Source organism: Microcebus murinus, chromosome 13 (genome assembly GCF_040939455.1).
Source record: "Microcebus murinus isolate Inina chromosome 13, M.murinus_Inina_mat1.0, whole genome shotgun sequence".
Classification (NCBI taxonomy): Eukaryota; Metazoa; Chordata; class Mammalia; order Primates; family Cheirogaleidae; genus Microcebus; species Microcebus murinus.
Window position 1 is genome coordinate 74,458,044 of NC_134116.1, and position 27,689 is coordinate 74,485,732.

At 54.3% G+C, this 27,689-nt stretch overlaps 1 protein-coding gene across 1 annotated transcript; it reads left to right on the forward strand.

The window, feature by feature from the left end:
• Window positions 1–518: 518 nt before the first annotated feature.
• LOC142874908 (uncharacterized) lies at window positions 519–26,457 on the forward strand. The gene is made up of 2 exons (XM_076009523.1): window positions 519–881; window positions 24,759–26,457. The coding sequence occupies exon 2, from the start codon at window positions 24,813–24,815 to the stop codon at window positions 25,836–25,838; it is 1,026 nt and encodes a 341-aa protein (XP_075865638.1). The 5' UTR covers window positions 519–881; window positions 24,759–24,812; the 3' UTR covers window positions 25,839–26,457.
• Window positions 26,458–27,689: the final 1,232 nt, after the last annotated feature.

The following is a 27,689-nucleotide window of genomic DNA, read 5'->3' on the forward strand; positions in this document are numbered from 1 at the left end:
CCTAACAATTTCTTTTGTGATACACTTTGCTTTCTTCTTATGCATGATTTCCATTTGCCTGCTTAGGCTCTAAACTCTGCGAGGGGATGGGTTCGTCTTACGTCGGTGCTTGGGGACAGCAGGCGTGTAGTCAAATGGAAAATTAACAACTCACCATTGCTTTAAAGGCTGTACATTCGTGTCTTGCAATTAAGCATAAAGGTAAATAAGATCCTAACACAATTTTTAATAAAACACTTTCACACTCACAGCCTTCCTGGTTGCCCTTCTGGGGGAGAAGAACACAGGAGAGTCCTCGCTCGGACTCCCCGGGCTGGTGCTGTCAGGGCACGACCCGGGGCTGCGGGAGGGCGGAAGCCAGCCCCAACTGCGGCTGGAGTGGCTGCAGGGAAATGACCCCTGGGTGTGGCCTGGACTGTCGTTGAAAGAAGGGCAAAGGCAAGATTGGAGGGATCCGGAAGAGGTTACCACGCTGAAGAGGTCAAAAGACTACAAGAAAGAGGAAGCTTCCATGGTGCCGCCCACAGAGGAAAGCCACTAGCAGTTACTGAGCACCTGTGACGTGCCAGCCTCTGTTCTAGCACTTGCCCTAGCCCGGCTCCTTTAATCCTTTCAATAGCACAGGACAGAGAATAGCTTCATCCTGCAGGTGCTCTATGTAGAGAAGTTAAGTAATAGTCTCTATATCACACGGCTGGTAGGTGTGTGGAGGAACCAGGATTTGAACCCAGGGCTGTCTGACTGGGGAGACTAGATCTTCATCTAGCCCACCTGGCGATCCCAGGACATGGCCCATTTTATAGCATCTTTTTTTCGACTCTCCCACCTTCATCAAAACGCGTCTGTGTCCTGTTCTCCTAGCGAGCTCTCTTCCGACGAAGGTGGGTTGGCAGCGGGGGTGGTGAGTGGCATCGTGGCCCACGTGCTTCTCTGGCGGTCAAGGGACTTGCTGACGCGGGTTCCCGGCCGTGCCCAGCACAGCTGCGCAGGAGATACCCGCGGGCAGGCCGGCCTGCGGGCTTTCTCAGATCGCGTCACGCAACCAGCTGCCTCTTGTGGCCCGTATCTAGGCGTGTTGGGGGTTGACAGGTTTAAGTCCTGGCAGCAGTGGAGGCTAATTATGGGATATTACACTCTCAGCAGCCTTAACCTTGGGCTACGATGTAAGACCACCAACGCACAGAAGAACAGAATCTATTTATTGCTTGATTAGAACGGGGAGCAGCGAGCTCTATTTTAAGTGTCTCTTTTTATGCCGGCCTTGCTTTCATGCTTAATGAGGGGGTTAGGGCTGTGGGTGCTTTTCAACATGATCTCAGTGAACTTTGCTCACTGACCCCTGGCCATCCTGTTTCAGTTCTTCCAAACGTTCCTCCTTTTTAGGTTTCTTTGCCAACAGACTTCAGCTTCCTGGGCAAAGTTACTGGTGAGGGTACGTTGGTGTTCATGCTATGTACGATCACAGGCCTCCTCGCTGCAGGGGAACTCGGGCATTTTGACACCGTGTGTGCATCCTACCCTCTGGTCTTTCCAAGTGAAGGAAAAATAGTCTCTCTTGAGCCTGTGCAACCTCAAAAACACAAGCAAAGCTTCACCTAGACGAGCACCTTTGTGCGTGCAGAGTCCTGTGATGGGTTGGGTGATGGGACAGTGGGGGACGCTGTTACCGGAAGGTCAGCACTCGCCCTCGAGGCCGCATCAGAAGAATGAGAACAAATGTTCTGGGGAGGAGGAAAGAGAATTTGTGTTACTTTGCCAGCAAAGGAGGAAAAATGGCAGACCTTCTCATCTCAAAATCCAAATTTCCTGACCACAAGAGGAAATACAGAGCCGTTAAAGGGAGGGTCCCTCAGTTCTAGGCCATTGTGGTTAACTATTCTTTTTTTTTTTGAGACAGAGTCTCACTCTGTTGCCCAGGCTAGAGTGAGTGCCATGGCGTCAGCCTAGCTCACAGCAACCTCAAACTCCTGGGCTCAAGCGATCCTCCTGCCTCAGCCTTCTGAACAGCTGGGACTACAGGCATGCTCCACCACTCCTGGCTAATTTTTTCTATAAATGTTAGTTGGCCAATTAATTGCTTTCTATTTATAGTAGAGATGGGGTCCCGCTCTTACTCAGGGTGGTTTCAAACTCCTGACCTCGAGCAATCCGCCCGCCTCGGCCTCCCAGAGTGCTAGGATTACAGGCGTGAGCCACCGCGCCCGGCCCTGTGGTTAACTATTCTAATCGTCCCATCTCTGCCAAAGACAAAGCCGTGAGCTCCACCAGTCATTTACCTGGGGTGCTGGCACAGGCTGGGATGGCTGAGTTCTCTCTTTTAATGAAGGACTTAACCTGCCTCAGGGACCGAGGGCCAGGCTGCAGTTCGCAAAAACAGTGGGGAAGTTTTAAGGAGACAGAAAAATCCTTTTTTTTTTCCCCTTCAGGCCCTTCCCTCTGTTACAGTGCTGTCCCTAACATTAACAAATGACAGCAGGCTACCTACACTCTGAACACCTGGTGCTCGGCCCTTCTGTTTCATTTACTCTTCACATCAGTGAGAAAGTCATTGCTGTCCCCATTTCACAAAGGCTGAGGGACTGAGTCACAGGGTTGCTAGTGAAAGAGCCAGGCCTGGTCCCGGAGCACATGCTCTTGCACAGATAGCCTTTGAACTCAGGACACTGTGTGGACTCCAGTGCTGGGGACGGGGGTGGGGGGCAGAGAGCTGGTCACCAGCTATGGCACAGCCATTGCTTATTAATCCTAGGTTGGCAAGCAACCTGTCACCTAATCAGAGGATGTTGTAGTTCTTCACACACGTCTCTGTGTTGGAGGCTACAGTTTTGTTCTTTCCTCAATGGACGAGGCAGCTGTGCATCTGGCTTTGGGTCAGTGAACCCTGCCAGGTGTGTTTTGGGGTCTGACAGACACAGGGCAACTTCACCTTCCTGTACCAGTTGGTGCTTTGGTTCATTTTACTCCAATTAGATGGGAAGTAGAGGGTGTGAAAGGACAGAGGGCAGCTAATAGGTTTCAGTTCTATTTTTTCCCTCCTGAATGTAATGCCAGCACTATCAGGTCCTACCTGCATGGTGGGATTCTTCCACGGCCCGAGCCATCCTGGGCCCCAGAGCTGGCACTGGCCCCTTTGTCATGAGGGTAGACACAGTGGATTTGCTGGCACCTCTCAGCCCAGTCTTTGCAAGGACGGCAGGGGCCTGTTCTAGCAAAAGGGTGCATATGTGCACACGTGTGTGTGTGTGTGTGCTGTGATTTTCCCCAGGGCAGAAATTATAGGTCCCCGGTAGCATCCTAACTGTACTTTGTCTTACTCTGTTGAAGGGATGGGTTTCTCTCTAATTTACTTTGTGTCAAAAGAGCAAATATGAATGGTTCACAAAGAGGGGCTGGGGGGTCATTAAGCAGGGAATTTGCCAGTGTTTATTTCTCCTCCCAGAGGCAGAAACGGAGCTGCTCCCTTGGAGAGAGCTGGAAATCTGTTTGTTGCTCCCACTGCCTTCCCCAGAGGAGGAAGAATCATTACGAGGTGGTGTCCGGCGACTCCGGCCGCGTGGGGGGAGGGGTGGGGTCTCCCAAAGGCCTCCCAGGAGATGTGGCGATTGTCAGCCTCCTGGATCCTCACGCTACAGGGAAGGAAAGGGAGACCCTGGCGGAGGCCGCGGGCTGGGGCCGGGCGCTGTGCTGCCTCCAGTTGTTTCTGGGGCTGCCTGGGGCTTCCCATCAGGAAAACGACAGCAGTCATGTTCACCTCCTCACCTCATGTGTTCTGGCGGGAGTCTGTGAGAAAAGCTCACACAGTTGAACGCAAAAGCACAGAGCAGTGCTCTGTAAAAGAAACATTTTTCTAAAGCAAAGAACTTCTGGGAAATGGTGTCTCCGAAAGACTGAGTGTGGGGTTGTGGAGAGAGCCCTGAACAGGGTCAGTGTTGTCCTGGTTTTACCTCGAGTGCTCTGTGTGACCTCGGGGAAGTCACCGTAATTATCTCCAGGGACCTCAGTGTGTTTATCTGTGAAATGGGGCAGTTGAATCAACAAGTGGGTTTCCAACCTGTTTGATGGTGGGAAGACTTCTCGGATTCCAGGATGCTGGGAAAGCTTTCTCAGAAATCCAGTCTATAAAACAGAAGTGGGGGCTGCAGTGGTCCAGGGTCAGGTGAAGGCAGGGACGGGAAGCCACTCCTTCTGGACACCTTCCCACACCCTAGACTTCCCCCGTTCTCAAATTCTCACACATCACCCTATTTCTTACCAGGAGATGGCTCTCTTACCTCGTTTCCAAACTGTATTATTTGGAGGGAAAGTTATGAATCAATCTAGTTTGGGGGCTTGCTGAGGAAAAACGCCTCTGAGCTCAGCCGCAGAGGAAAGGGACCACATGCCCCTCCGGTTTATGACAACGTGGCGCCCGTACCCGTGACTGGAGACTGTCCTCACGGTCTCCCTTCCTGCCTCCTGGGGAACGTGGACCTAGAGCAGCAGGGAAGACCTGGGTTTGTCACTGCCCTACCCACCCCGATGAGACGCTTGGATTGTTGCGGCCGTGTGTACAGCTAGCGTTACAGCTCTTGTTACAGCCCTTATTCATTTGACCGGGGAAAGAACCGAGCAGCACATGAAGAGTTGGAGAACAGCCTTTATTCTTCTACAGCAGGCTCAGCACACCCAGTGTTACAGCTCTCTTCATGTCTTCCTATGTTCTCCCCTTCCTGCCCTTCTGCCCCTGCTTTTATACCCTTGGTAGGGCTCAAGAAGCGTCCAATCAACTACAAGCTTTAACATCCAATCAGCAACAAGCTTTAACATCCAATCAAAAACAGTGGGATTCAAAAATCACCCAACCAGGATCACACAATGAGCGTGGCCGGAAACAGGCAGCGGTGCGTGGGCCTGGGGGCATTCCTGCATGCGGGGACCCGGCGGGGGTGGCTGTGTGCCCTGGGTGTCCAGCCCCAGCAGCATGCCCTCCAACTGGCCACGTGCAGCGCTGGCCCGCGGAGATGCGGAACTACGGGGAGGCATCAAGCGGCTGAGTCCCGGCGCCCGCCATTTTCCACTACAGAATGAATGGAGCCAATGCCAAGGTCTGAATGTGCGTGTCCCCCATTCCTACGTTAGAGGCGATGGCATTTGGAGACGAGGCCTTTTGAGAGGTGATGAGCTCATGAAGATGCCCTCATGAGTGGGACTAGTATCTTTACAAAGGAGACTGAGGACAGACACCTGGTTCCTGCCACCCACCCTCTGAGGACACACAGAAGGTGCCATCTGTGAGTGATGAGGGAAACCCCCATCTATTACTTGCCCCATCAGGCACATGGAGAACCCCCTTCTCACAGAGACCCCCACTTCTCACGGGGACCCCCACTTTTCTCACGGAAGACCCACATCAGCATAACACTAACCTGTTCCCTGGCCCACCAGCTGGTCTGTTGCCTGGCATCAGCGTAACACTAAATCTATTGCCTGGTGCATCAACATAATACTAACCTATTGGGTATCACATCAACTAACCTGCACCTGGTACCCCACCCCTAGGACCACCCCAGCTTAATAACAGTGGGAAAAATCAGGTAGATGGGGCTCAGAATTTGGTGGCGAGGCCCCTCTGAGCCTGCCGGAGAAATAAGCTTTGATTCTCCGACTCCCCGGGTGCCGCTCTGTTTGTCCTCCGGACCACCCACTGTGACGCTTGCTGTAACATGAGGCCTGTCCCTCCCCCACCAGACCCTGGCTCTGCCGGCAGCTTCTTGATCTTTGGCTTCCCGGTCTCCAGAACTGCGAGAAACAAACATTGGTTGTTTATGAGCCTCCTAGTTTACGGTAGTTTTGTTACGGCAGCCCAGATGGACTAAGACATGTGGCAAAGCAGAATAATTTTTTAAACATACCTAAATGAGCATTACCACGTTACCATCAAGGGCAGACTGCCGCTTCCAAGACGGTGAGCTACGGTGGAGTTCTCAGACCACCCCGCCCCTTGAGAGCAACTAGGAAAACTGCATACAATATTTTACAGACTCTGTTGAAGGTGTTAGAGAGCTACCAAGGCAGCTGGGCCTGGAGGAGCCCAAACCAAGGGGAGAAGGGAGTCACAGAAAGGTGAGCTGACATTCAGGTCCACTCTGCCCTAGCATGTGCCAATTTCAAATGCCACCCGAGAGGCTGAGAAGCTGAGTGGGACTTGCAGCAGTGTCCGGAGTTCAGGCTGTGCTAGCAGCAGGGGTCCTAGAAGCACCGAGGACTCTCAGGCGGGCAGCTGGGGGGCTACCCCAGGCATAAGGCAGAACCAGAAGGGACCCCTCTTCACAATGGCTGAAACCAGCTTTGAATTAGCCCCTGCAGGATGGATTAAGACAATCTGCCCCTGGCCTAAGTGCCTGCCAAAAGCAAAAGCAAATCAATCCTCTGCAGGCAGATAATGTCATCCAGACCTTCAGATCATATCTAGAATTTTTTCTTTTCTTCTTTTTTTTTGAGACAGAGTCTTGCTCTATCACCCGGGCTAGAGTACAGTGGTGTTAGCCTCGCTCACAGCAATTTTAAACTCCTGGGCTCAAGCACTCCTCCTGCCTCAGCCTCCCGAGTAGCTGTGACTACAGGTGCACACCACTGAGCCCGGCTAATTTTTCTATTTTTTGTAGAGACGGGGTCTCGGTCTTGCTCAGGCTGGTCTCGAACTCCTGACCCCAAGTGATCCTCCCGCCTTGGCCTCCCAGAATGCTAGGATTACAGGTGTGAGCCACTGCATCCGGCCATCTCTATAATTTTATATTCAGAATGTCTCATATTCAAAACAGACAGACAGACAGGTGTCAGGTCCTGGTTGAGACGTGTCTCGGGTGTTGGCTGGGTGTTTTCCGCAGCTGTGATTTCTGCCTGGGAGGGCAGCCCCTTGGCAGGGCCTGTGACCACGCTGCAGTGCAGGGCCCGCGTGAGCTGTCCGTGTGCTCTCTCATTTCCTCCAAACAACAGCCCTGGGGTGTCTATATTATTATTTTTCCTATTTCAGAGGTGAGAAAACGGGCTGGGAGATTTGACTTGAGTCTGTCTGATGGCACGGCCTGCTCCCCGCAGGGGCTCTTCATCGTGAGTGTAGCGCGGTGACACACGCGGGCAGGTACTCAATCCGTGATTTAGCGTGAGTGCCTGGCTTACGACTCACCAAAGCAACACTCATCCATCAGGCCCCGCGAGCAGACAGACAGCTCCTGTGTTTAGGTGTCGTGGAGCACGAGGCGACTGCAGGGTAACACGTCACGCCATTCGGTTGGGGATCGAGTGTCAACTCGCAGATGATTTTTAATGCTGACGAGATAGTTGCCTGAACACGGGACCGAATTCCTGGGCCTTCTGGGAGGCCTGCTTGGGAGGTGGAGTGATGCCCTGCTACCCCTGGGGACCAGGCACCCGGCCTCTGCAGTCAGGTGTGTCAGGCACGTGTCCAGGGGGTCCAGGTGGAAACGTAGAGCCCCAGGAAAGCTGCCTGGGGGAGGTCGAGGGGATGTGCAGCGTGTTCTTAACCGCGGGATCTCCAGCGGCAAGTGACGCTGTGCTCTCAAGGCTGCCTGAGGTTGTGTGGGGCAAGCGTGGACGCCCAGCCCGGGGCTGGCGCAGACCTCCAGGTGGCGCGGGGGAGATGCGGGCAGTGGGCAGCCTGGAGAGGTACGTGCTGGCAGATCCCGAGTGCGGTGGGGGTGCAGGGAGGGAGCCCGAGCCCCAGGTTTGTGGCTTTGCAAACGGGAGTGTGATGAGATGGCACTCCTGAAAAGTCACAGCCAGTGTAGGCAGCGGGGCTACCCGGGTCGTTCTGACAGCAGAGGCACTGTCTTTCCTCTGCACACACCCATGTCCTGGGATTATAGATCTGACGAGAGGGACCTTGGAGAGGAACCGGTGAGAACCTGGAGGTCGAGTGGCTCTTGGGCCCACACAGCCCGGGAGGGGAGACGTCAGGCGGGTGCTCCGTCCAGCTGCCTGGGGTGGGCAGGCACACTGTGTTCCGTGCCGCTCAGAAACTCGCTACCCAGAATAGCCACGAGGCCTTTCCCAGAAGCTCTTCTGTGATAAACAACCTGCTCTCTCCCACAGCTCCGGGAGCCGCTCCTCTGTCCCTTGCACAGGCTCACTGGACGGTCGAGTGCAATTAAGCCATCAGCCCACTGGGCAGGGGAGGGGGCTCAGCCTGCTGACCCTGGGGGACGTGCCAGGCTTCAAGGGTGCAGACCGGTCATCCCCAGGAGCTTGTGGGGACCGAGAGGCGTCCGTCCGGCGGAACCCTCAGCCAGCTTTCCATTATCAAACTGAGTGTGACCTTCAGAACCCCTTGTGATTGTGTGAGGCTGAGCTCTCTGCAGACTGACCACACGCCTGTCACCACAGCTCTTTCCCTGTGACGCACGGACCCTCCGTCCCCACGCTGGGCTCGCTAGAGAGTGTGTCCTCTCTCCAGGTTGTCATGACAATTTGCACTGAGAAGCTGTTTCTGGAGAGGGAGCAAGAAAAGAAACAGGGGAAAATGCTTATGAAAGCCAGGCCCAGGGAGCCCGAGGATTTCAGTGGTGCTAATATGTTTACGATGGTTTTGGAAGGGTGATCGGGATTTCTGTCCTCTACCCCAGCTAGCTGCTGGGGACTCTGCTGTGTATGGCGGCAAGGCATGGAGTCAAGGATGCATTACATTATGCTAATCATAGTAATAATGATAATAACAATTAAATGTGAGCCTTCAAAGGCAGTGCAGGTCCCCTCTGGCAGAATCCATTAAGGAGAATGGGTGTAATTATCCAGGCAACAGAAGCGCTGTGCAATTTTGGGGGGTGGTCAGTGTTATCCTGATGGCAATCTCATTCTCTAGCCTTTTGTCACTGGCCATCTGGCCGTCCAGTGTCTTTCTCTCCAGATTTGAACCATCTGTCCAGCAATGTCCCACGAATCCTTACAAACGACTCTGTGTAAAGTGAGCAGAAAGTAAAGGTTAACCCTCCCATTTCACAGATTAGTCATCGAGTCCTCCAACCAGCAGTGAAGAAACCCAAGGGAGGTGACCATCAGGCGAACGCGTCCTATAGAAGAGCCGGACCCCGGAGCTCTGTTTGTGTAAACCAAGGGGAAAAGTACACACTTACATTTTTTCCGATTTTTCTCTCTTCACTAAACAAATGCATGTTCCTTGTGGTAAATCTGAAAAGTATAGAAAATCTCAAAAGAAAAGTAAAAACTATCCAAAATTCTAACACCTGGGTTTAATCCTACTACTGAGGAAGGTTTTGATTTATAAATATGTCATCCTTGTCCACCCACGCTTAGGGGTTGACGTGAGTCGGGTCAGGATGGGTGGGGAGGCTGCCCGAGGGTCGGCCTGGGCCCAGCTCTGTCCTCAGTGACAGAGTGGAAGCTGTAGTTTCTTGCCGAAGAACATCCAGCCTTTCAGTCCCTGTGTCCACTGTGAGGACAGACACCTGGAGGAGCTGTATGTAGTCCTTGCTCTTCAGTTGCTCACAGACCGCCCTGGGAAACAGGCGTTTGAATCAGCCAGTTAAACAACCCTCAGCAACACACTGCATTTTACAGACGGGCAGACGGAGGCAGGAATGCAACATGGCTGTGTGGAAGTAGCAAGCCTCAATTTCAAGATCAAATACCAGGGGAAAGACAGCTCCCAGACGGCCCCCAGTGGCCCTCATCTCCTAATATTCCAGCCGTATAGTCTCTTGCCACACTGCATGACGCGTGGCTTCCAAGGTGAGGCGGGAAGGGCGTTGAGGCATCCCTCGTCCTGGTGGATTGCTTGCTCCGAAAGAAGCCGCCCAACGCGTCTTGGGGACTCCCGCCTAACCCTGTGGAGAGGCTGGCGCTGGGAGGACCTGGGGCTCCCGCTAACAGCCAGCACCCCTCATCAGCCGTGCAGGGGAGCCTTGGAGAGGAGCCCCCAGTCCCAGTCGAGCCTTCAGATGAGACCACAGCCGGGGCTGACCTCTGACTGCAACCTCGTGAGAGGCCCTGAGCCGGAGCCCCCACCCAAGCTGCTCCTGAAATTTCTGATCACAGAAACCGCAAGAGGTCTTAATAAATTATTATTGAGCCACTAAGTTTTAGGGTAATTTGTTATGTAGCATTCAACAAAAAATACAGTATCTCTTGTTTCTCCCCCGGGAAGAAATCTCGTAATAGCCCCCTTCCCCCCCCCCCCCAGAGTACTTCCTGGGTGCCATGCACTAGGGATTTACATCCACGAACTGATCTAATCCTTGCAACAGTGCAATGCCAACGGGGGGTGGGGGGAGTATCGCTTCTGTTTCCATCTGACAGATGAGGATGTGAGGCATAGAGAGGGGAAGGAGTCTGCCCAGGGTCAGGCAGCTGTACAGGAGCGGTCTGCACTTGAACTCAATGCAGCCTGACCCCAAAGCCCAAGCTCTGATGACAACACTTATTATTATATTTCCTCATAAATGTTCGACCCAGGAAAGATTTACCGAGATCCGGCCACAGGCCAAGCACATTGCCCGGCCCTGGGCACGACAGCTGCCCGGTGATCCCAGGAGGGTGTGTCTCAATGCGGCTCCCGGCCCTTCTCAAGTGCACGCCCCCTGTGCATGAGTGAGGCCCGAGAACTCACCCCTTCTTTCCCCCCGACTCAGGGCAGCTCCGTCCCTGGGTCTCTTTCCCCCTCTTCTCCCCGGCTGGCAGCAGAGAGACACACAGTCACAGCTGTCCCCAAAGACACACACAGGCCCTGCTGGTGAGAAGGGCCTTCTTGCTAATCACCGCCGGGCAGCGTGCTGGGAGGATGAAAACGAGCAGCAGTGGAGAAATCACAAAGGCCACAGACGCGCGTCGTGTTTTTGGAGTCCTGGTCGTTCAGGAAACGATATTTGTTAATGCATCTGCCCTGTGCCCGGCGCAGCTATGGGCATTCAGGGCACAGCAGTGAAAAACGCCAAGACCCTGCCCTGAGGGCAGACAGGGGCGCTCGGCTGAATGCAACATGGTGCTGGACGGGCTGGGACGGTGGGGACGGGCTGGCCCATGAGTGGGGTGGCCAGCGGAGGAGAGTGGAGCGTGACCGGCTGCCCCGTCTGTCCGGGACTGAGGGCATGTGGGAGTTTCGAGGCTAAAACCTGGAAAAGCCTGGGCCTCCGAGGCAGCTACCCTAAAAGCTGGCCAAGCAGACAGAGGGAAAGATTCCCCAAGGAAACACCTAGATCAGTGGTTCTCAACCAAGGGTGATTTGGCCCTGGGGGACTTTAGGCACCATCTGGAAACATTTTTGGTTGTCAAACTTGGCAGGGGCGGGGCATGGGGCCACTGACACCTAGTGGGCAGAGGCGGGGTTGCCGTCACACATCCCACATGTGCAGGACAAGAGTTAACCATCTGGGCCCCAGTGTGCAGAGTGCCCGGGTGATATATCTTGGGCCAGAGTCTTGGTCTTTAGTTCTTGATTCACTTCTGAAATGCCATTTGCATTTTGCTTTCCCTGTGTGTCCTGTGGGAGGAATATTTATTGCTCTGGTCATATAAAGATAAAAGCCTTGTCCCTCCTCCTTGGAATGTACCCTCACTCGGATGCCTCAGCACGGGGCTGTGAAACGCCAACCCAGACAGGCCAGCAGGGCATTGTACTGGGTGCTGTCCCCATCTTCCTGTGCCTCTGCCCTAGCCACCAGCTCATCTTCTCACCGAGGATCTCGCAGGTTCCCTCCGTGCCGGGCCACTCGGCACTCCAGTCCCCCCCGGGAGGCCACCAGCAGGGGCTGACTCTCCCTTGCAGCAGGCCCACCCCCTCTGGGCTGGACGGTAGCTCTTCCGAGAAGAGCTCTGGGATGTCTGTGGGCTCAGCTTAGGTGACCAGGCCATGTGAAAGAGAGAGGACATTGTGTTTGCCCTTAGGCTACATTAGGCATGGGAGAAGTCAACATATCTTCCTAGGCTGGGCGCGGTGGCTCACGCCTGTAATCCTGGCACTCTGGGAGTCCGAGGCGGGAAGATTGCTTGAGCTCAGGAGTTTGAGACCAGCTTAAGCAAGAGTGAGACCCTGTCTCTACTAAAAGTAGTAAAATTAGCCTGGCCTTGTGCCTATTGTTCTAGCTACTCAGGAGGCTGAGGCAGGAGGATCGCTTGAGCCCAGGATTTTGAGGTTGCAGTGAGCTATGATGATGCCATTGCACTCTAGCTAGGGTGACAGGGTGAGACCCCGTCTCAAAAATAAAATAAAATAATCTTCCTAGTCCTTTAGAAAAGAATTGGGGCCAAGATCTCCGGACATTAGGTATTTGAAAATACTCCCCCACCCCACTGGGTCAGATTTCCGTTCCTTCTACCGCTGACCAGCCCCTGTGCTCCTGGCAGGGAAGGGAACCGGTGGCTAAGATCTCCTGAGACACCAGCGGCTGAGTCCTTTGCCTCATGGCCAATTTGAGAGGCAGAAGCTGGGTCTCGTAGAGCCCCCGTTTCCCTGGAATATTCTCAGCTCAAGAGGGATTAGAATGTATTCATTCACTTTGCAGGTTTCAGATTCTCTGGGGTCTTCATGTAAGTTTGAGGAAAGCTCAGATCCTTTTAAAAATATTTCAATGGAACCGAAGCTCCCTGGACTGTGCCTGTCCCGTGGGAGAGGCGTGGTAAATCTCGCCAGAATGAGTTTCACTAGCAGACTCGCTGTGGGATGCTCTGTCGAGGCTCCTCTTTGTGCACATGAGCCCCAGGGACGCTTGTCCCCTGCCTGACCTGCTCGGTGGCTGACTCTTCACCCCAGACCCAGTTCCTGCTGTCCCCTGAGGCTGTCCCCAGCAGCTGAGCATTGCTGCTCCCCAAAGGCCCCCCATCCGTCTTCATCTCTGTGTCACCAGGGCTGAGCACAGCCCCTGTCACACAGTAGATGCTCAATAAATACTGGTTGCTTGATGGAAGGAAGGAATGAATGAACGAGTGAGTGCTGTAGGCTCTGGTCAAGCTCTCCTTGGCTGTATCCCTGTAGACAGGAGCCAACCATGATGGGCAAGGGACATAGCTCTTCGCATGGACCTGGGGCATTGAGGACTGTTGGATTCTACCTATTTTGCACAAATCCTGCTACTCAGAAACACAAGACCGGCCCCCTCCCTGGCGTCCACCCCCTCGCCTCTTCCCAGCGCCAGGCCGAGAATCGCCACTGGTGACAAGTGCTGGACGTCCTGCCCGAGGAGCGGTCCCATGTGAGCGAGGCGCTGGCAGCAGCGAGCACCAGGCCCTGGCTTCCTGCGCATTTGGGGCTGCGAGTTTGGAGAGGATCCACCACTTAACAGAGGGGAGCGGCTGGAGTGACAAGCAGATCTCGCGCCAGGAGAGCTTCCTGCCCAAAACGTGTGGTGCGTGTCCAAGGGCTCTCGAGGTACCCGAAGCCGAGCCAACTTGCAATAATTACTCAGTAAGACCCAAGCGAACGGGCTGGCTCTTGCCGCGTGACAGCCAGATGCCTGGGGTGTGAACGGCGGCCCAGCACACAGCTCTCTGCATCGCACCGAAAACCGTCTTGGTGAAACTGTGAAATCGTCAGTGGCGAAGAGAGGGGACAAGAATGATGGTGATTTGATGCTAACCTGGCAGCTCACGCCACGGGCTTCCAGGCGTCATCTCCTTCCCCCTGAGGGCAGGGACTCGCCTGGCCTCTGCCTGCCCTTACCCAGACGGCCCGCTTGCCACGCAGGGCCTGGGCCGCAGGCGGAGCGCACCTGCTCAGGGGACCGAGACTCTCCTCAGTCCCCGCCCAAGGCCCCGTCTTCGCCCTGTGCTTTGCCCACAAGTGCCAGGCCTGGGTAAGTCCTTCTCGGACGTCACCTGTTTCATGTTTCACAACCGATCTACGCAGCAGGGTCTTATTATCCCCATTCTACGGATGAGAAAACTGAGGCTCAGAGGCGTTACACTGTCTACCCAAGTCACAGGCCTTGTCCTGCAGAGGGGAGCGCAGCCCAGCTACCACAATTTCCTGCTTCTTTCAAACAAACAAAAGTGGGCGTTGTAACTGGGTGTTGTACTGTTTCCTGTAACAGGGCGTCACATACTGGGTGGCTTAAGACAACAGAGATTTATTGTCTCTCAGTTCTGGAGGCTGGAAGTCCGGGGCCAAGGGGTCTGCAGGGCCCCACTGTCCCGAAGGCTCTGGGGGAGAGTCCGTCCCCTGCCTCCCCCTCAGCCTGGTGTGTTGCCGGCAACCCTGGCGTCCTCGCTCGCAGCTGGGGACTCCCGCCTTCCCTCTCCACGTGGCATCTTCCCTGTGTGTGTCTGTCTTCACCAGGCCATCTTCTCGTGAGGACACGAGTCACGTGGGATTAAGGGCCCAGCCTACTCCAGTACGGTCATATTTTAATTTGACCAATTACACCTGTGATGACTCTATTTCCAAACAAGGTCACACGCCGGGAACTTTAATATACCCATTTTAGGGAACACAACTGACTCCATAACAAATGGCATCGTTGTCATAAATCTGCAGTGACCATAAAGCAAGAAGAAAATGCCTTTGACTTACAGCTGGATGGATGTCACACAGCCCCAAGGAAAAGGCATGGGAGCAGCCCAGTCACGAAGGGCCACTTCTTAAAAGGGCCAAGACAGCATCTGACTTTATCAACACAGGACGCCAGCGTCCGCCCGCGGCCCTCTGGGGCGTCATGCCCAGAGCCAGCACCTGGCCCAGGGCTTCCCAGAGCACCTCTGACCTCCCGGTTCTGCCGCATGTCCTAGGGCTGAAACCCACATGCTGGCCATCGGCTCTCTCCCCACGCCCTCCTACCCCCGCCACCACCAACAAAAGGACCCAGAGCAAGCAGCCTTATGGCGGCTGGGGGGCCTTCATCAGTGTGAGGAGGAGGAAGGGGCGACACCAGAGATGTCCCAGGAGTGGCAGGGAGGCAGAGACAGGGTGACTTAGTGTTGGTGACACCAATTCCTCTCATTAAGGAGTGATGGACGGTTTTGCTTGGTGACTAACCACCAGAGCCTTCTCCCTGGAGCTGGAAGGGATGGGACCCCCGGACCGAAGGGGGTTGGGAAGGCTGGGACAGCAGCTTTAGCAGGGGGCTGGCGAAGGCTGCCCCTGCGACTCACATGGGGGATCTGGAAGGTGCTGGTGCCAGGCTGCAGCCCAGACCAACGAAATCAGAATCTCTGTGGTGGGACGAAGGTCCTTGGGCGACTCCGGTGTGTGGCGTGTGGCCCGATTGGGAGCCACCGGGTCATGGGCTGAGCCAGGCGCCAGCGCTCACCATCGAGCCAGCCCATCCCTGCGTCCTGCCGCCCCCCGTGAGCTTCCCGCTCCTCTGCGCTCAGCTAAGGGGGCGCTTCTTCTTGGCGTGTTCCATTTCTTGTCCCTGTTTCCTCCGGTGTTGGGGTGAAAAAAGGGGTTCTGAGAAAGCCAGTTTGATGAGGTCACTGGGAGTGGCTATTCTATGTAGAAATACCCACACGAAATGTAAAAACGGATTTTTATTGCCAAGAAGTTGGCACAGCAGAGCTCCCCGAGCCTTAAGCACCCCACTTCTGGGGGTTGCAGGTGTGGGCGGGGAGTGTCTGTTTCGTGTGTTGCTCGGTAACAAAACAGTTGAAAGCTTGGTGGTTTCTGTCCGTATCAAAACGTCCTTGGGTCAAAGCAAGAGTGAAGTGAGTGTGTCGGAATGTCCCTGGTAACAAAGTGACTGTGTCACATTGACGCGAACCCACCCACCTGAGAGGAGCCTAGGAGACAACGGGGGCCCAGACCAGAAACAGGACTCTGCAGGTGGCCCCTCACGTCCAGGCCCTTCTGCGGGTGCTTGGACCAAGTTCGCCCTCTGGGACTCACCTGTGCAGGCTGGAGTCTCTGCCCACAGCAAGGGAAACCACAGTCCCGGCTCTGCAGGGGGGCGTTCTGAGAGCTGGGTCCATGCCGAGGACCTGCGGAGGAGTCAACTGAAACAGCCACCTGGGCTGGCGCAAGTCTTTGTAACCCAGACGAGCGGTGGCTGCCCCAGAGGTTGTGGACAGCCTTCAGTCACACCCCAGAGAGCCCGGCCAACCTCTGGACAGAGCTGCTCCCCATACATCCAGCAGCCCCTTTTATAACGACTAGTTTGTAACTTTTCTTTATTCTCCTGAAATGAAATTCATGGAATTAAAAAAAAAATCTTATATTATACTAACAGTAATATAAAGAAACTAAAGGGAAAATAGTTTATAATTAAATATTACACTTGAAGAACAATGTAAATGTTCTGGCATGTCCTATCTTAGATAACCTACCATGGGACTCAGAGGCTTGGACACATATGTACAATCACTATGAACGTGACAATAAACGCAGACTGAATTTTCACAATGGCAAGTCGAGTATCACAACTGGAGCTGTTGCCATTGACGTGTATTTCCAAAATTGTGAACAACTCTTGGGAGAGTTGGGGAAAAAAACCCAAAAACTTGGTAGTTGCATTTCTGAAAATTTCAGTTTATATTTAGACAGTTCAGAAAATGCCCCGTGTTTTTATGTCAGATGGAGTTTATTTCTAAGCTTAGATAATTATAAACATCAATATCCCAAGGACTCCAGAAATCTCTTCACTGAGTGGGACTGCCCTTCACATTTCAAGATGTCTAGTATCTGTGGCCTCTCAATCCAGTCACATCCCTCCAATCATTGTGACCTCTAAAAGTGTCCCCTTCCCCGAAATGGTAGCTCTGTCCCTAGTGGAAATCAATTTTACTGGTTATGGAGTCTTTGCTTCCTAAACCTCATCCCAGTGAGGTTCTGGAGCTCAGATCTTCATTTCTCCTTTTCTTCATTTCTGGGAGCGTCTCAGCAGCTGTCTGGTTCTCCCGGGGGTGGCCGGCTTGTGTGATGTTGGTCTCCTCACCTCTCTCCCGTGGCCCCACATGGAGGCTGTGCAGTGGAGAAGGCTATTTTCCCTTCCAATGACCACTTTCTTTGATTACCAGAGCATAACAGGCCTTCCCTTGAAGATCTTGGACCAGTTCCCCAGGGCTGGGCCAGATGATATGCGAGTGGCACTACCAGATGTCACAACCAATAATCTCCTCACCACCTTCTCCCTCCAACTCATGAATCGCTGTTAGTTCTAATATTCTTAGATCTAGAGTCTCGGAAGAGTCCTTCCTCTAATTTCTCCAAGGTGGAGTAAATAGTGGACATGAAATTTCAGCGTGTGAAATTTCATAAGAATGACCTGGAAAGTGTGTAGGAATTTCAGATTCTTAGAGCTCATCCCCAGAGGTTCGAATCCAGTGAGCCTGGTCTTGGGCTTAGGAATCTGCATTTATCACAAGCACTCAAGGCTGCACTTTGAGAAACGCTGCTTGGTTGGGGGATGGGTGTGCAGGTGATGAGGTTTTGTTTGTTTGTTTAAAATCAAAATAGGGCTGTGAGAGGCCCACCCTGATGATTAAGAACTCCCAGAGTATCCACTTAGGGTCTGGGACATAAACAGGCGTGTCGATGGTGGAGGGGGGTGGAGGTCTGTGGTACAGACTTCTATCCATTTTCCCTCCTTTTAGAACTTACCCCGATTTGTTGCGGGGCACAGTTCGCTTGGATTAAAAACTACATTTCTCAGCCTTCCTTTCAGCGAGACGTGGACATGTGACATAATTCTGGCCAATGGAATGTAAGCAGGACAGGTGGCTACGACTTCCAGGAAGTGCCTTTATGAAGAGAGGCTGAGCCCTTTCCTGCCCTTTCGCATTCCTGCTTGCTGGAATGGGAGTGCAGATACCCTAGGAGTCCTTGGACCAGAAGATACACACAGCAGAGCCTGGGGTCTGGCTCCGTGGTCCTCATAACTGCCTGGGACTGACCAACTCCAGCCTTGGAGGGAGTGCGAGAGACACGCAGACTTCTGTCCTGTTTAGGCCATTGTTATTTTGGGGGTTTTTTTGTTTTTGTTTTTCAATTACTCATGGTTGAGCTCAATGTTTACCAATACAGGTCAATTTAAGATTAACCCAGCCCGCAACGTGGGATTTAGCCCTGGCAGGAGAACTGCCCGGGTCTGCAGGTCCCTCTGGGCAGTAACTTCTCTTAAAGGAAGCAAGGATGCAGATCGCTCCCCTCGGCCCCCACACCCCAGTGAGGAAGAGTGTCTGAGGCCGCAGGGTCCCGGCCACACTTCCCCTCTGTCCCTGCCTCTGTCCCTCCCTTTACACACCTCGGGGCTGAAGCTGAGCCCTGGGGTGTACAGAAGCAAACCAGGCAGAAGGAGAGGGGAGGGTGAGAGAAGCTTCCGTGTAGGTTGGCTCAGGACTTGGTGACACTGGTGCATCAGCAGGGCCCGAGCTTCCCGTGCTGGTGTGGGGCCCGTGCCCTCCCCAGATGGAAAGAGGGCCCTTTGACACTAGGTCGTAGTGGCCTCAGGACAACAGCGCCGCATGGCTACGAGTGTGCAGCCTCAGTAGCACCAGTGACGACAGGAGCAGAAGGGTCGGGTGGACTCCGGGCAGCTCAGGGTCTCACCTGAGCAACCTCAGATGGCCTTAAGTCAGCCAAGGGAAGCCGCTCTAGGCTCTGCAAAATGTCCGGACGGAGAGCAGGAGACGCCTGAGCCCCAGGGACCCGGCCTGGGGAACGCAGGCCCCAGGAGAAGCCTTGCTGGGGTCCTGGCTGCCTTTCTTCCAAACCACACCTGGGCGCCGCCCACGGAGGACACTCTGCTCTGTCCCAGCTGCGCGGGACAGCTGTGCGCCGCCCCTCCCTGCCCCCCGCGGAGCTCCCAGGCAGCTGTTTATCAAAGGCTCTGCCTGCCCTGGGGGTTCAGAACAGCCTTTTCCTTTTCCCTCTGCGTGTGTACAGACCTCTGCCGGGCAGCAGGGCCCCGTGACTCTCCGGAGAAAAGGGTTTGATGACTCACGGAGACACATGCTTGGCAGCGTCCTTCGTCTCTTTTCACAGGAAGAACAAGACACCCATGGAAATGGCCCAGTGGTTTATGAACGGAGGCCCTGTAAAATCCCGACGTCTGATGTCCCCGACCTGGGGACTTACAGGAAGCCCGCAGCTGGACTGGAGAGCGAGGTTTCCAACGAAGCAGCAGGAGGAGGCTGCTGTGCGGGGGGCGTGCTGGGGTTGGACGATGCCCTCTGGGAAGGGCTCCAGGGTTGGGGGATTCCCTGAATATTTCAGGAAACCACCGACTGGAACCTCGCGGCTCTTTGGCTGTGTGTTTTCCTCAAGATTAATCTGTGCTGGGGCTGTTGGAGAATCTTGTGGCTTTCCCAGCAGAACGCTCAGCTGGGGATTCAGACCACAGACATCTATTTTCAAGGCTAGAAAAAAACCAGGATCTGTTCTTACATAGCTGGGGACTGTCCTCCCCAGCCCTTCCCTCCCAACGCCGCACACCTGTCACGCAGAGAGACCGTCCAGTAGTACCTAGTGACAATTGCTCTTTCCTTCTCTCAGAACTGTCTCTTTGGGCTAAAACGTCCGGGAGATGCTTTCCGGTTGCCTGGGATACCAAATGGCTTAATAACCCTGATGAGGCCGAGAGAGCATAAAACGGCGATCAAAGGGAACATCCGCCCTCGAGATGTCCTCTGAGCCCGACAGAAGATTTCGCCTTTGAGCAAATGAATCATCTCACCTGGCAGCCACCCTCTAAAAGCCAGGGTGTGAAAGGAATGAGGCCAGGCCAGGGAAATCAGACTGTGGGCACATCCGGTGCTCATAAAAAGAGGAAATGCGATTCGACTGTACCTGGACTCTTTTTTGTAAATCCAAGGGTCTCTGAAACTGTGAGACGTTCAGGTGTATGGGGCTCACGCCTGAGTCCCCCTCCCTTCCATGCTGTTTTATTAATTAATTAATTTATTTATTTGAGACAGGGTCTCGCTGTCACCCAGGCAGAGTGCTGTGGCGTCATCATAGCTCATTGCAGCCTCCAACTCCTGGGCTCAAGCGATCCTCCTGCCTCAGCCTCCCGAATAGCTGGGCCTACAGGCGTGCACCACACCTGGATAATTTTTTGTAGCGATGGGGTCTCGCTATTGCTCAGGCTTGTCTTGAACTCTGGGGCTGTGAAGTGAGCCTCCCGCCTTGGTACCCCAAAGTGCTGGGATTGCAGGTGTGAGCCACTGCACCCAGTCCCCACATTCTTCATCTACACATCTGACTTTACGCAGACCACAGGGAAAAGACCATCTCAGTTCTGGCAACCAGTTGCTTCACCCCGGGCAAACCGCCTTACCTCTGTGGTTCTCAGTTGTGCAGGTGAAAATGAGGGTGTTTGACTAAGTGTTCCAGTTCTCAATGTTTTATGACGCCAAGAATTTTTTCAGATTGATTTCTCGAAACAATCCGGTGTCTACCAAGTCGTGCTCAGGGATAGGCCCTGTAGAAACTCGGTGACTACGTCGTTGTCTCTGCTTCCAAGCACAGGGGGCACACACGGGGAAGCAAATTCTTAGAATACCACGAGGTAGAGCACACGCTAGAATCACACGCCAGTCTCCACGGGAGCACCAAAAAGAGGGTGTCCGAGCGTGGGGAGGCCAGGGCAGCAGGAGTGCACGGGGTCTGCGGGGAGCTCAGGCACCTCCTGGGGTCACGACAGGAGGTGAGGAGAGTGAGGAGCGTTTGGGGTTCTGCAAATCGTGCGTGATGAAGGAGGAACCAGGAAATTCCTGGACCTGCGGCTGAGTGTAGAGGGACCTCGGGCTCCACAGCAGAGTGGCACGATCCGATCTGTATTCTAGGATCATCGTGTGGGCAGCGTGGAGGCTATTTTGGAGGAAGCAAGACTGAAAGCTCGGAGACCAGACAGCAAACTGTCGCAGTAACCCGCTGCGGCTCGGAGGGTAGGGCTGGCCAGGGCTGTGGCCGTAGGGGAGGAGGGGAAGTCAGCAGGGCTTTGGTGGCCAATGGGGTCTGGAGAATGAATGGGTGAAGTACAGGAGTCAGGGTGACGCCTAGATTTTAGGTAACTGGCTGGATAAAGTGGAAAAGACATGGAGGAGAAGGGCAGGATCAGGGTACAGGTGTGGATAATTTTGATATGTTCCCCTTAATCTCAGCACTTCCTTGCTCTCCAGAACAACAAAATGTCCCGGCTCGCCTGGTATTTTTCTTGTCACAGCCTGGAATTGGCCGTCTCTCTAAGAAGACCTGACATCTTTTAGTGGGGGATGGCATTTAGAAGACAAAACACGAGTGTGAGTGTGTTCATCGCTATTGAGATGGCATGGCTTCTAGGCCCTTCAGTCATTTACAACATAATTATGGTGACAGGAGCCAAAGCTTATTGTCAGGCTCCATGCTAAGCTGTTCATGTACATCATTTTATTTAATCCTTACAACGACTCTGTGAAGGAGGTACTGTTGCTATTTATCCTCATTTGACAATTGAGCAAGTTCAAAAGTGTTAAAAAACCTACTGGAATCAGAGTCCAAGTCTGAATCCAGAATTCACTCTTCTAATCACAACCTGTATCTTCAGTGCCTGCAATCTGCCGGCCACTGCCTTAACTCTCTTTTTATTTTATTATTATTTCTTTAGAGACAGGGTCTCACTCTGCCACCCAGGCTGGAGAGCAGTGGAGCAGTCATAGCTCACTGCAGCCTCCAACTCCTGGGCTCAAGCCATTTCCTGCCTGAGCCTCGCTAGTAGCTGGGACTACAGGTGTGCACTACCATACCTGGCTAATTTAAAAAAAATTTTTTTTTTTTATAGAGATGGGGGTCTCCCTACGTTGCTGAGGCTGGTTTTGAACTCCTGGCCTCAAGTGACCTTCCTTCCTCAGCCTCCCAAGTCACTGGGATTACAGGCGCCAGCCACTGAACCTGGCTGCCTTGACATTGCTTACTACTAATCTCCGACGATGCCGCAAAGAAAGACGTTCCCATCACACAAATGGGGAGGCCTGAGGCTGGCGGAGGGGAGGTGCTCTGCTTTAGGCCATCGGCTCGTGGAGCCAGAGCCCCTGCTTCCCGCCCTGCCCACAGCTGTCACGTCGTGTCCCACTGGGGCGGCACTGTGTCAGGAAAGATGTGGCTGGGGCAGCACCAAGGCCCTCCTGGGCGCACTGGCTGCCTTGCCAGCTTCTCCCTGCCTCCTGCAAGCACGGCGGAGCCCAGACGGGAGCAGCAAGGACTGTGTGGCTGGGCGTCCAGCAGCCAGCATGGCCACACCGCCTTGTCCCTGGATGGGACTTCTGGTCCCTTTGTGTGCTGGTGGTAGTGGTGGCGTGGCCTCAGCAGAGAAGGACAGGCCCCGGAGCAGACGTCTGGGGCCTCCCTGTGCAGGGCTGCTCCGGAGGCCCCAGGAGCCCAGATCCGACTGGGGAGGACGGGCACACCCGGGACTGTAGGGCTGGAGCACGGGGCGCCGGAGGCCACAGACCTGGATATGAGTTTCGTCTCTGTCACTTGTTGTCAGTGAGGCGTTGGGTGAGTTATTCACTAAAATCTCCAAGTCTTGGTGGCCTCATCTGAGCCCTGGGGATGACAGTGTTCACCCACCTCCCAGCACCGTCGGGAGGGCACGATGCACAGGTGAAGCTCTTGGCGCAGCCCCCAATCCGCTGTGCATGCTTGGATTAGTGTCACCTGGCCCCGTCCCCACTGCACTCAGGGCAGAGGCGCTAGTAGGAGCCCCTCCGAGCACAGCCGCCTCTCGCCCGGCTGGCGTCTCCCTACTCAGATCCTGTCCCTCGAAACTGAGCCAGTGGCTTTTAAAAAAAATTAATTACTTTTTAATTAAGTTCAAGAGAGGAAACAGTTTGGGAGCTGCCTTCTGGCCCCGTGCGGCTCGTTGCTGTCTCAGTGGGAGAGGGGGACAGGGCGAGGGAGAGGTGGAGGGGGCCAGCAAGAGGGGGTCGTGCTGCGGGGACAGTGGGAGCCCTCAGCGACTCCCCTGGAGGGTGTTTTCCAGTTTCTCCTTGACGCCTCCACTTGGAGGTCAGCAGGCATCCCAGACGTCAATAAACAGATCTCTTGAATTTCCCTCTAAATGGCCATCAGGCTACTTATTGAACCTCAAAGGCAAGTAACCCCCAGCCCTTGTTCCCTGCAACCAGGAGCTGCCGGCCAGTCCTGGCTGGCTCTTCCTCCAAGCTCCTTCCCGGCTATGTGGTCTTCTGCGGAGGCTGTAGGGCCATGAACAACGGCAGACAGAGGCCAGCCCGCCAGCTGGCTGGTTGAGGTGGGCAGAGTGGGGGACCAGGTAGACGCCCCCAGCTGGCCCCAGGAGAGCCCTGGGAGGGAGGAGAGTGAACAGAGTGTGCCTTCTCTGTGGACCGAAGGCTGGGAATGGGCCTCCCCTAGGGTTCTGACCCTAGGAGTGGGGTGGAGTGGAAGTCCCCTGTCTCTGGGGGCCAGAGCCAGGGACAGTGTTTCCTCGTACGCTGCAAGACACCTCCTCTCTTGACTGGACCACTAATGTCACCTGGCTCACTGGTTGCAGTTTCCTCGCTGCCTCTCTCTGGCCCATGCTACAGGCAGCAGCCAGTGTGACCTCCTCACAACAGGCACTGTGTCACATTGCTTGGCAGCGGCAAGCCTATTCCCACTGGGACTTTAGCTGGGCCCTCAGCTAGAAGGAGCTGCCCCAGATGGTTAAAGAGCTGCTCCTTCCCGAGGGACACGCTGAACAATAAATTCAGCCTCGCCTCCAAATCGCTTCCCCAGAAAAGCCACCCTACAGCACCCAAACCAAAGCCCCCCCGATTTGAGCTTTCTCTGTCACATCACCTGTCCTGAGGGCACCTCTCACGACTGCATGTCCCTTGCTCATTTACTCACTCGCCAGCCTGCCAGCTGTGGGCTTTCTGCTCCCCTCCGCCTGGAGCACAGGTTCACCAGAGTGAGGCTTGGTCTTGTTCCCTGCTGCTCCTGGCATATAGTAGGTGCTCAGTTAAACACTTGTTGGGCAGGAGCTGCTGGCACAATGCCCAAGCCCTTTCTTCTCCCAGAGGAGCCGAGGAGCTCTTCAGAGGTAGCTTGGTGTACTCCCTGGGAGCTGCTGTAAGCCTGCACAGCCCTCCAAATTAGGACATTCTTTCTGCTCGGCCAGGCTCATGTTGTTTTCACTGCATCAGGGTTTTCCAGCTGAAGCAGCTTAGCACAGCGGTTAAGACTAGAGCTGGGGTTTGGATGACAGTCAAATCTGGGTTTAAATGCAGGTTCTGCAACTTGCTAGCTTTGCAAATCTCAGGAAGTTACTTAACCTCTTAAAGCCTCTGTTTCCTTGGCTGTAAAATGGGGAAACTTACAGAGTTGTGACAATTCCATCAAATGACGTGAGTAAGGCGCTTAGCACAGTGCATGCCCCTAGAAGGGCCCACAGACTATTTCCCTATTATTGTAAGACCTGAAGGCGGTGGTGGAGGAGTGTGTCTGGGCTTCCAGGTGACCACTAGGCATCCTTGTGGTCACTGCTTTAAAATATCCTCTGCGGTTGACCTTTTCCCTGTGTCTATGTCAGCTGACGCTGACCCAGAGGACCCTGGACCCCGCCCTGCCCCTCACCCCCTCTGACCCAGGAGACGCTAGAGGAGCCTTCCTGTCGGGAGGGAGCGCTGTCCCTCGGGAGGCCATAGTCCTGTGCAGCCACCACCCTGAGGCTTGGCACCCGCCAGCATAAAGCCAGCCTGTTTTGGTCACTAGCTGTTGCTCTTTCAAGATAAAGAGGAGCCACAACTGACTTTGTACAGAAGCTATTTTTAGATTTCTGGCTTCATAGCAAGCCTGGAATTTCTTATTTTCTCCCTCTCTTACTTTTTTTTTTTTTACTTAGGACGAGTCAACCTAAAGCACTGAATAAATAACCCGCCGGAGACAGCGCAGTCCGATGAGACAAACCCAGGATCTGGAGCCAAAAAACACATCACCTGCCACTGGGTTGCCAGAACCACAGCGGTCCCCAGACACCTTCAGGACACAGGCCCCAGCGCGCGGGTCCCAGGCCTGGGCTGGCGGTTGCAGGGGCTGCGGGGTGGCGGGACGGGACCGACACCTCCTCAGCAGGCGCTGGACCGCTTCCAGCACGAGCTTGCGTGTGGTCCTGCCATGTCCACAGGGGGAGAGGAAGGTAGCCCCTGAGGGGCGGGTTCTCGAAGGAAAGGAAGCCCGCGCTGTCCTGAGGCCTGGGCTACCGCGCAAGCCGTCCCCACTGAACAGTGCCCGAGCTGTCTTTCTGCTGCAGCGGGAAGGCAACCTGGGCACTTACGTCTCCAGGGTCCCAATGTGGCCCCAGAACTACGGGGCCATGCACCCTAACCAGGACCCGTGGGCTCGCTCCCTCCCCGCACAGGCCGAAAAGGTGATAAAATGGAAAGAAGCGACACACTCAGTTTGGGCAGCCAACGTGGGCGCCAGGGACACGGAGAGCAAGCGCGCAGGTGCGCCGAGCGCAGAGCGCGCCAGGCGCACAGCAGGCACGCCGCAGGCGCCCCGCGCAGGGACGCGGAATTACCGCAAGCGTCCTCCCAGGGGCGCAGGGAGCCCCACGGCCACCCCTCTAGGCAGGAGGAGGGAAGAAAGGGTACCCCGAGACACCCCAGCCGCTGCGCCAGTGGAGGGGGTGGCTGGAGAGACCGCTCCAGGAGCCCAGGGGATGCAGGCCTCAGGGTCTTCCCTGAGCATGGTTCGCCAGAGGAGGGGACGGACACGTAATGCCACCGACTCCGGGGCTGTTTGTCCTGCCTCCGGGCTCCCCTTGCTGCCCCATAGACCTCCCACCCAAAGACTGAGCCCCTTAAGAGCAGGGATGGGTCTCGTGCACCTCCGGCTCAGTGCGAGTCCGCAGGAGCTGATTGAGGCGCACACGTGTGCTGAGCACGTGGGCAGGGGCCGTGTCCGCAGAGGCAGGGACTAACAGCAGACCCAGCTGCAGCTGGAGGGGGAGGATCTCACCTGCGTTTTCCCAGCAGCGGCGCCTGCGAGAACGCGGCCGCTCCCGCAAGGAGAAGCCGCCCTCTGCTGGCCGCGCGGTGACACCGCACGCGGGTGACGCGGCACACCGGTGACACCGCACGAGGCCATGCGGACCCGTCTCAGAGGCCAAGGCGGCTGGGGGGGAGGGGGTTTACAGGTGTCCGCACAAGCAAGAGTAGACCGGTGGGTACCCGGGCTGGGGCGACGCTGGTCAAAGGGTACAAAATTTCAGTTAGCAAAATCATAACACGTGACCAAAATGTACCCCCATAATGTCCTGAAATAAAAAAAATTTTCAGTTAGATGGGGAGAAATTTAAGAGATCGGTGTATGACATGGTGACTATAGTTAGGAAACAATTGACTGTATTCCTGATGTTGCTGAGAGTAGATTTAAAATGTTCCTACCACAGAGGTAAGTATGTGAGGCCATGCGTGTGCTCATTAGCTGAATTTAGCCATCCACAATGTATACATATTTCAAAACATCATGTTGTACATGACAAATAAATACAAATTTTAATTGCCAATTTAAAAATAAATTTTAAAAAATAAACTCTTATAAAGCTGTAATTTTCCTCCTCCTTCTATTTTACTTGTTTCTTCCCTAGTCCCCCAAAAGCCCTTCCCCTCCCCCCACCCCACTCCCACGAGTTCTGACCATTGGCCCTGTGAACGCCAGTGAGAATTGACAATGAGTCTTGCATACAAATTCAACTCAGAAGACAAGAAAACAGTAAACAACTATAGGAAAAGAAACCACAAAATAATCATGAGGTTCTCAAAACTCCAGCTCACCACCAGGGTGATGAATTTTTAGAAATGATCATCTATGTCCATGTAACAGAGAAACCATTATCCTTGGAGGGAGGATATTTCTTCTCTAATGTGAGCGTGATGCCAGCTTAATAACTGGCATTCCTGCTCGTGGGTGTGTTTGGTAAACATCTGGTCTTCCGATGGTGGTCAGCTCTTCAGGTTTGGGTCCACGTGCCTGGCATGGCCACGAGGGCTGTGAGGTCTCGGGGAACATTGGATTACTCCTCACGGCTGGTTTCAGAATTCAGAGCAAGGGTTTTTAATGCCTTGCTTTTCTTCTGATCATGTTAAATAACTTCCATCACCAAGAGTGCTCGGAAACTGTGCCGAGCTGACACGACGCAGCCTGTCCCTGCAAAGCTGCTTCTGCAAACGGAGCAACCTGACCCCTGAGGATGTCCCAGCGATTTGGGAAGAGAGCTCTTCCCGGAGCCAGGCCCGGTATTATCAGTGCGGCACGGCGGCAAGAATCTGGGCCTTGGAGTCAGACAGGCCTCTGTCCAAATCTTGGCTTTGTCATTTGCTAGCCTGGGGCTGAGGCCACTTCTTTAGCTTCTCTGAGCCTGATTCCTCCTCTGTAAAATCGAGGCAGTGTTCCGCCCAACATAAGGTAGTTGTGAGAATCTGACGTGGCATTTGAAAAGGCAATGGCCATCTCAGTAAATGGGGACTGATCATTGTTAATGACCAGCTGACCGACCACTGCCGGTTCTGTGTCAGAGACATCTATGGCACAGGGGAATTGGGGTCCTGTTGGCTGAAAAAGCTATTACAGAACAGTTTTGCAGTCAGAACATGCAGTTCAGGTCCTCAGAGAGGTACTTTCCTCTATTCTGGAGTGACACTTTTCTCCCACTCTGCCTCAAAGCAGCATGTGACCATCTCAGGGTGATGGGAAGCTTCCTCCAGGCCTGTGCCTTCCCACCTGCCCCACATACATTGGACGGGCCGCCCCCTCCCTAAGTGACTGTGCT